The sequence below is a fragment of the Penaeus monodon genome, chromosome 18 (assembly GCF_015228065.2).
Source record: "Penaeus monodon isolate SGIC_2016 chromosome 18, NSTDA_Pmon_1, whole genome shotgun sequence".
Taxonomy (NCBI): domain Eukaryota; kingdom Metazoa; phylum Arthropoda; class Malacostraca; order Decapoda; family Penaeidae; genus Penaeus; species Penaeus monodon.
Window position 1 is genome coordinate 13648275 of NC_051403.1, and position 10000 is coordinate 13658274.

The following is a 10000-nucleotide window of genomic DNA, read 5'->3' on the forward strand; positions in this document are numbered from 1 at the left end:
GTAGTGATTATTCACGGGGTCCTCGAGGCATCTGCCGTTGCAACCTCGTATACCCACAAACTCCACATACACACCCCTTTCCACGAAAACCTCCAGCACCTGTATATCTCCTCCCTCTTCTCACGCTTGTCAAAGCACCAGAAACGCCTCCCACCCATACATAATCTCTACCGCCGCCATACCCATCAAATAAAGTCCATCGGTCGCACATAAACCACCAGGCACGATCACGCCAATCCTATAACCTCCTCTCTTCACGCCCTCTGTTTATAAGCCTTTCCCCTATAACTCCCGCCCGTCTCCCTGCTTCCCCTCTGTCCGACGGCGTCACTAATGGAGTGTGGACAAGCAGGCACAGCTCACACGGGCGCGACACCCACGCTCAGCAGGCAACCCGGGGGCACCTGCTTGCACCCGGAGACGGGCCAAAGCACGTGGCGGAGGGGTTTCCATGTTGCGTCAGTGTCTGTGAGGCGACGGGAGGGAGGGGGAGTCTCACTGAATGAAAAAAATCTGATTAATTACTAACATGTTGGAATAAAGGAGTTGGGGGATAGTTATTAACATGCTGGAATAAATGAGTTTTATTATTATTATTATTATATAGTATTATTATATTGTTTATTATTACTATACATATTATATTTTTATTATAATTATTAATTATCATAATTATATATTATTATCATATTATTATAGAATCCACGAAAGGGCAGCAGAAATACAAAGACGATTAGACATACAAGCAGAACAAGAGTCCCCTGAGAGCACAAATGAAAACAAGGAAAAGGACAGGATAAAAGATAAAAATTAACAAAAGTTGGAAATAGTACTAACATGTGGAATAAAGCTAAAGGAAAATATAAACATGGTTCTGATTTGGAAAGCGGAGAAATGAGGATAATAATACAGAGAGAAACTTGAAGCAAGGAGTGAATTGGCGGACCTAATTTAATTAGCATAGAAAATTAATTTCACATATCCAGTGCACACACAAACACAGAAACATTCACACACATACATACGCGCGTACACACACACACACACACACACACACACACACACACACACACACACACACACACACACACACAACACACACACACACACACACACAAATAAAAAAAAAACAATAAATAAATAAAAAATATTAAAATGCCACGATCAAACCCAACGCCAGCTTACAGAGCGAAAACTACCGCCTTTCCGGATTAAGCTGGAGTCAAACCCACCCAGCATTAAATTCCCTGAAATACATGCGAGTTCTTGCCGCGTAAACTTTGGGCCATTAAAAAGCAGTTTCAAAAAGATGATTTACGTTTTCATATCAGGCGCCTAACATTCTTCCAGTAATTTAAAAAGGGTGATTTAATGCTACACGGCTTAATTACAGTGACGGAGGTGTGTGAGAGAGAGGGTGGGGAGGTGAGAGGGTGAGCGAAAGAGCGTGTAGGTGAAGGAAACGATGAATGAAAGTCGAAGTGAATGGGGAAAAAAACGAGAGCTTATTGAATGACATAATGAAAAAAAGAAAAAAATGAATGACAGAATAAAGAAAAAATATAATGAAAACTGAAATGGACGAGGACGAAAATTAAAACGACTGAAATAACGGGAATGAATGCCATGAATGAAAGAATTAATGAATAAATAAATAAATAAATAAACATATATAAATAAATCAATGAAGCAAGGAAATCTAAAATAAATCAAAGAGCGAAAACGAAAGTGAACGAAATAATGAAAACTGAACAAAAAAAAAGTAGAGGTGAAAAATGATGACTGACAGAAGCAGAGGGAGTAAAGATTACTAATGTTTGGTTCGACTGGGAATAAAAGACAGAAAAGAAAGATAAATAAAAGAGAGAAGGCGTGGAATAAGAGAAGAAACGAAGGAAAAAGGAAAGGGGGGGAAAAAATGATGAGAAAAATGTAATAAAAAAAGAGAAAATGTAAAGGGAAAAAACAAACTTTAAAAAACACGAAACACAACATGGAAAAATAACACGGAAACTAAATACAAAACACAGGAAGAAAAGGCAAAAATACAAGAAGGGAAATGAAAATTGAGGGTCCGGTCGCAACGAACACGGAACAAAGAGAGACTGGATGAAGGGGACGAGAGGGAAAAGGTCAAGAAATATGGAAATAAACAAAGATAACAGATGGAGAGGAAGGGGAAGCCGAACGAGGAAAGACGAAGAAAATAAAAAGTAGAAACGGCACAAGGTTCGAGGGAAAACGAAGAAGGGGGAGAGCGAAAATCAAAAGACAGAAAACGGAGATAGAAATAACTGAATAAATAAATGAATAAACATAACTGAGCGAAGAAGTTAAGGATGATGAAGAACAAGAGTGAAGAGATTGAAAGATGTCTTAAAATGGGTTAAGTCAACAACTCTCGGTCAAACAAATAACGAAAAATAATCAGAAAAAAACAAATACAAGAAAATAAGTTTAATACGACCCAAAACACGGATACCAAAAAATCTAAACCCAACAACCAACGCCATCAAAAGTCTAAATGTAAACAAACAACAACAAACAACCCCAACGAATCGCAGTCTCCGGCAGGGGCGCCACCCGGGAGCAAGGGTGCCTGAGACGCCGCTATAACAAATGCCATAGGAAATCTCCCATCAGGACGCCACGTGTAAACATCCTCAACCCCGCGCCCGTCCCTGCTGTTTACATTGATTAACCTTTCAGCAATTTATATTAATGAGAAATCGTGGGTTTGATTCACCTATTACGGATCGTAATAAATACGAATGGCGTTAGAGACAGTCAGATTCATTTCATTAGGTTGATAAACACAGAGACCAGATATTGTGACTATATCTTACACGCGTTATACAATTCCCTGTGATGTATCCTTTGTGTTGTTTATAACCATCTACCTCGGACACGGATCCTTACAGCCTCATACGTTTTATCTATTCTCTCTTCTTCTACGGCAATCCTTCGTAGGTGCAGGACGACCGAGTTACCATGTCCATTTTTCCTCATATTTTATGGAACTCATACCATATATATACAGTCTCTAGGATACGTAATAACGCGTTTTTTTCCTGTAATAAAAAGGGCAGTGTGATCGATCCTGTCAAAGGAAGAAATTCCGGGACAGCTATAAAGTGCAATAACCTGTACGAAATATACTTTTCATTACATATTTTTAGCTATCGGCAGGATTTCTATAACGCTCCTCGCCTGTCACTGAATACAGGCAAAATGGCCTTGTTGTTCACTAACTTTTCTCTAATGTTTTATATATAACTACATGACTCGGGATGCCATCATAATCACTGAATTTATCACAACAGACTGCAAGCAGAGGGTCACGATGCGGGAGGCGAAGAATCTGATTCATAAATTTCAAATAATGAGCTCTAATACCTGATATTAAGATCGTGGATATGAGTCCTGGCATTCTTTCCAAGATGGAGAGGGAAAGGAGGAGGGAGGAGAGGGAGAGGGAGGGAGGGAGGGAGGGAGGAAGGGAGGGAGAGAGAGGGAGAGAGAGAGGAGAGAGAGAGAGAGAGAGAGAGAGAGAGAGAGAGAGAGAGAGAGAGAGAGAGAGAGAGAGAGAGAGAGAGACAGCGTGAGACAGATAGACAGAAAGAGAGAGACGCAGAGAGAGAGAAAGTGAGTGAGTGAGTGAGTGAGTGAGTGAGTGAGTGTGTGTGTGTGTGTGTGTGTGTGTGTGTGTGTGTGTGTGTGTGTGAGAGAGAGAGAGAGAGAGAGAGAGAGAGAGAGAGAGAGAGAGAGAGAGGAGAGAGAGAGAGAGAGAGAGAGAGAGAGAGAGAGAGACAGAGACAGAGACAGACACAGATAGAGACAGAGAGAGAGAGAGAGAGAGAAATGCTCTGACTATTTATTACATAATAAATATCCCTTAGTTATTTATGTTTCCTCGCAAATAAGAAAACACTCAAAAACAACGAAAACAGTGTATTGATTCTGTCCTCACGTTTTCTTACCGTTTCCGTCTAAAGAAAATGAAACAGTGCAAGGGTAACCAAATGCCTATCCCTTTAAAACTCAAAGGACGACGTGACCAATCCAGTCCCTGAGAATCAAGGGTGGAGGACGACGGGGCAATTGTGGTTACCCGCCTTTTGTGCACTGAATTTCTTATTAGGATGTAAGACTATTGTACCACTGAATACACGATGCCGATAAATTCCAAATAGGGGCGATTCGCCTTGTTATGCAACAGTACTAAAATCTCTGTTCAAGTTTTGCCCACCCATATATGCACTCCAAGTACGTAGGTATATATGTGACTATATATCTATATCTACATCCATACCTATATTTGTCTGTACATACATACATACATACATGCATACATACATACATACATATGGTAGAAAAAAACACAATGTAAAAACTAGATTTGTTGAAAAATGAGACTATAGTTTCGAAATCCACCTGGATTCCATCTTCAGGTCTGAAGAGGAAAGGGAGAGGAGGGGGTATAAAAGAGAGAGAGGAGAGGCATCGCGGTAACCCGTCGTTCGTTTCTCGAAACTGGGCTACCCTCATGCTCTCGATGTCGCGTTATCCAGGGCACGGCGTACCTTCTACCTCGATTCCTCTCCTAAACAAACTCCTACCGTGCCCATCCTCAGCCTGCCCACTTCTCCCTCTCAACTGCAAGCTGATCTTTCGCCAGGTGAACACACTCCGTCGCAACCTGGTCCACACCTGTTTTCCCTCTACTTCGAGGTGGTTACCTAGGCTGTTCCTTGTGTTTCCTGCGATAAGCAATACTTTGTTTCAACATAAGTACGCTAAGGGGACACAGCAACAACGCCTTCTTTTGCCATCAGTGAGACACAGGTCATCAGGTGGACGGGTTTGCGGCGCAAATTGTCTTTCCTTCCGCTGATGTCCACCCCCGCATACTAGTGGAATCCTCCTTAATAAAGCTGCTGTCCAATGAACAGCAGCTTTTCTCTTGTCTATAGTCTCCTCGCTTCCCACATCCTCCCCTTCTCCCTTATGCCGGCCACCCTGCACGTAGGCCGCTATGTTAAGATATAGACATATAGGTGGGAAAACTACATAGTTAAATGAGTGAATTCGAGAATATGTGTGCATAATTGTATACACCTCAATATATGGATACATAAATATTTATACATGCATACATATATACATATATATGCATATACACTCACACATGTACAAACATATACACGTGGATGAGTGTATGTGCGTGCGTGCGTGTGTGCGTACGTGTGCGTGTGTGTGTGCGTGCGTGTGCGTGAGCGACCGTGTGTCTGCGTGCGTGCGTGTGTTTATATACATGTATTTCCGCTATATTACAGAAGGCTTAAATCTTTTTTTAAGAAGTCTATGATGAAAGTTCCCATTTTCTTTGAGGATGTCTCCACCAAAGAAAACGATAATCTTGAAAGGCCAAACGTAGATAAATCAATTACTTCCCTCTAAAACAATAACCGAACGCAACACTCTCCCCTCGCAGTTCATACTTCAACCAAAACACTCGAAAAACAATAAATAATCATCCATAACTTCCCCCAACTTTCTCCTTTCCCCACAACAGTGAATCTAACCAAAAGGCGATCTGAACCGTGCACTTACCGTTGACGTGAGTGATGAGGTGGGAGGCAGCAGCCAGGAGCTCATTGTGCTGGATGGGGCTGTACTTCTCGAGGATCGACCTCAGGATCCTCAGGACTTCTCCGAGGCGCTCGTGTGCAGCCACGCGCAGGGTCTCGTTCTTATCTGTCGCGGGAGAATAGTATAATGTACTCGTATGACATACTATAAGATGAAACTTAATAATATAAAAAAAATGCATACTTATATATAGGAATTACATATATTAATGTATATATACATGTATGAATGCGTACCTATTATATTAGCATACATATAAGTATGCATACGGACACGTGTGAATGCGTCCCCCCCCTCACACACACATGTACACACACACACACACACACACACACACACACACACACACACACACACACACACACACACACACACACACACACACACACACACACACACACACACACATACACACACATACACACACATACACACACACACACACACACACACACACACACACACACACACACACACACACACACACACATATATATATATATATGTGTATACACATATATGTCCATACATCATTTCCCTATGACTTTCATAGACCCAATTAATTCATCAATTAACATTTTACAGAAAAGGAAACAAAAAATTTTCATTTGTATGATTAAAAATAAAACGCTGACATATTTAGCATATTTAATATCAGGATCTAAAATCTTTAAGTACTACTGGTAACAAATAATAATACAAATATAAACAAACCTATTGTGCATACTCTCCTGCATAATTACCATAAAAAATAGCATAATGCTTTGTTATCACCATGTGCACCTCATTTGGTACCGTGAAGACACTCGAATCAAACAATGTAACGTTTCAGTTTCAACTTTTCTTTCGTTTGCATGCACCGTTGTAACTGATACCTTTTACCTCGAAAAAAAATGCATTTGCGTGTTACGATTATGGTCATAAAATACAGTGTCATGCATCTGTATACAATAGTGTAAAACAAAACGTGTTACTATATAATGGGATAATATCTTCCTCACATCATATTGCAAAAACGAAGATGTCGATGCAAATTCTAGTTATGAATTTAGATGACGTTCGATTTAGAGGAGTTACAATTGTGTCTGGGAGTTTGTTGCGTCTTAGAATTACCCCATCAGTGGCGACTATGACTCGTAAATACAAGCCCTTATTTACCACAATAATAGAGGATTCATGATCCACATCAGTATATCTTATACCTTGTAAAACGACTAGTACGCGATATAATGACAGAAAATACACACTATATAGTTTCATGAAAGAGGAGATAACAGTTCTGAGTTCCCCCTGAAGACGGCATTCGGGAGGATCTCAATTCAATTAACCTATTTTATGTATAGTGGACTTGGTTTTCTAATAACAGTCAATAATGATAGTATCCTGCACAGTCGAACGTAACACACAATACACAAAATATATTTGCATGACACTGACATCATACAATTCTATATAAAGTAGGAAATCAGTTATAAACATGTCCACATTGTTATTGTTATCATATGTATTTTTTCACAGGGCTAATAACATTCTATCTATAATAGCACACAGCGGTAAGCAATATCAGAGGTTGAATAAAATTGTCAAATCTGAATATGTCTGTCATTGTACTTCTTGTGTTATAATATCTATGCTTCCTTCACAAAAAATATAGGGTAAAATATGTTGTCAGAGCAAGATAAAGCTACTGATTTTGCTTGGGACTGGTACATATGTTAAAATTGTACGTTGCTCGACAATAGTGAAATAAGAATAACATTCCAATAATTTTGCATCCGTTTTATGATTAACCCCTAATTGCCGGATGGCATATATGTACATGCCATGGCATGACTGAACTCAATTCCGGGTGGCATGTGTATATATGCCATGGTGCGCCAATTAGGTATTCGGGGGGGGGGGGGTCATACCGGTGAGTGTTTTGTTACAGCTACGGCCAAATATGATTTTATTAAGTAGTTTTTAACACCTCTTCTCATTTTTTCCTTTACTTTACAGTTCACACGGGTTTCTCGGGCTTCCGGGGTTAGCGTATGTAAAATCACGTCGGTAATAGGGCCGAGGGTAACGAAACACGCGAATCGCGGCGCGATTGTGTGCGAGTGTATATGTGTGCAGCAATGCAATTTACAGAGTAATTAAGTGTGGGGGGGGGAGAGGGAGAGGGAGAGGGAGAGGAGAGGGAGAGGGAGAGGGAGAGGGAGAGGGAGAGGGAGAGAGAGGAGAGAGGGAGAGAGGAGAGAGGAGAGAGAGAGAGAGAGAGAGAGAGAGAGAGAGAGAGAGAGAGAGAGAGAGAGAGAGAGAGAGAGAGAGAGAGAGAGAGAGAGAGAGAGAGGGGGGGGGGGAGAGTGAATGAATGGCTGAGTGCGTGAGTGAATGTGAGTGTGCATTTCAACTCGCCCGCACACACCTCTCGGGGGGAAGCGGTTTCGCTGCGAGGCAGCCGCGACAACCGGCCGGTCAGACCTCTGGCTGAGGTGGTGGCGGCCGGGCCTGCTTTGGGGCTTGTACTGCGACTCATAGGCCTTGAAGAATCCGGTGAACTGGGTCGACCTGTATCGGGACTCGTGCAGAGGACGAGCAGCCGAAACTCGATGCGGTCTGCGATGGGAGGCGGCCACAGCACGAAGGGCGCTCGCCGAGCCCCGGTTCGTCGCTTCGAGCGAAGGCCCCGCCTGCGAAGAGGCCTTGTTCCTCGCAAGGAGCACGGACGCCGAGGTTCTCGGTGGAGGGGACGCGGTGCTGGCGTCCAGGGTCGACGAGGAGGACCGCAACGACAGCGAGACCGAGTCATCGTCGTCGGACGGGGGCAGAATCGTGTGCCCGAGAGGCGGAGGTAAACTTCTCTGGTAGGTGCGGGGGCGGCTGCCGAGGCCGTGCGAGGCACGAGAGCTGTTTTCGCTCACTTGCAGCAGAAGTTCCGTCAGTTTCTTCGTGTCAGACTGGAGGGCGTCGATCTTAGAGCGCTGACGGGAGTCGGTGCGAGACGAAGAGCGAGCCCGTCCTTGATTCTGAATCAAAACCTTGAAGAGTTTGTCCGTGTGCGCCTGCAGCTTCTCGATCTTTTCCTCCACCGGAGCTCCAGGACTGATGACCGGCATGTCTGGCACGGCGCCTTGCAAGGGGCGCCGGGTTTTCCGCTGGGCGACCACCACCGACATGGACCTCGTCTTCTGCTGGGGAGAGTCTTGGGGTCCCGTGGACTGCACTGCTGAATCATTTGCTTCCATGATGGATGTTTCTTTGCTTTCTACCGAACTTAAAGAGGACAAATCCAGGATTCAAAATAGGCCTATATTCTATGGAAGTCAAAGGAGGATAAATCCCGTAATAAAAAAAAAAAGCCTGTGATTCGTCACTGTTTTTGTATCAGACTTAAAGGAAGGATTTCAAAGAGAGGCCAATATTCATCACTGCGTTCCTCTGTGGAATCAAAAAGAGGGTAAATCCAGGATTCCAAAATATGCTGACATTCACCACTGTGTTTCTGCATGTAACGTAAAATACGGTAAATCCAGAATTCCAAAAAAGGCTTTTTTTCATCACTTGTTTCTTTATGGAAGCCAAGAGGGTAAATCCAGGGCTCCGAAATAGGCCTAAAACTGTCACTCTATTTCTCACCGGAAAGTAAAAGATAAAGATTGAAGTCACTACCAGTAGCCTTGTAAAATCCTGGCATTTCGGTTTTGGGGGATTTTTTCCGTAATGAAAATGCAAACCTAAACCTAAGCTATTCACATGTTTATCACACCGACTTCAGGATTAGACTAGCTTTTCAGAAATTGGCTGTTTAATTAAATTCAGACACACGCCGCAGTGAGTCTGCGCCGTGCCATGCGCATTGAATTACGTTTTGTTGAATATATCTGGCTAGAAGTGTCGGAGATATCTATTCTAAGGTTCCAATACTCAAAATGCTTCCTATCTATAAATATGAAATCTTTGTTTACGCAATTAATATTTCTTGCGATTCATAAATCATAATTCTTTGAGTTATACCTACAAGAACATATCGTCATAGAAAATGGCTGCGGCGAAATCAGAAAAGAAAATGAATCCTTTTAGAGGGTATCCTAAAGAAACTCGCACTCACACTAAATATGCGCTCGTGCTAGCACATACATATATACATACACGATAAACGCCACGCCACGCCACACTGCGCCTCACCATATCACATGGCATCGAATATCATATCACATCAAATCACATTTCAGAACAGCACAACACAGCACACCGCATCGCATCGCATCGCATCGCATCGCATCGCATCGCATCGCATCGCATCGCATCAAAACAGACGTACTCAAAAATAAAAAACAAAGGAACACACACACACACACACACA

General features: G+C 42.5%; 1 protein-coding gene across 1 annotated transcript in view; it reads right to left on the minus strand.

Annotated features, from left to right (window-relative positions):
* The window catches only part of LOC119584628 (rho GTPase-activating protein 29-like), a 144562-nt gene that overhangs the window by 123927 nt on the left and 10635 nt on the right, over nt 1–10000 (minus strand). The window contains 1 exon segment of the mRNA XM_037933310.1: nt 5614–5757. Coding sequence (XP_037789238.1) covers nt 5614–5757 — 144 coding nt within the window.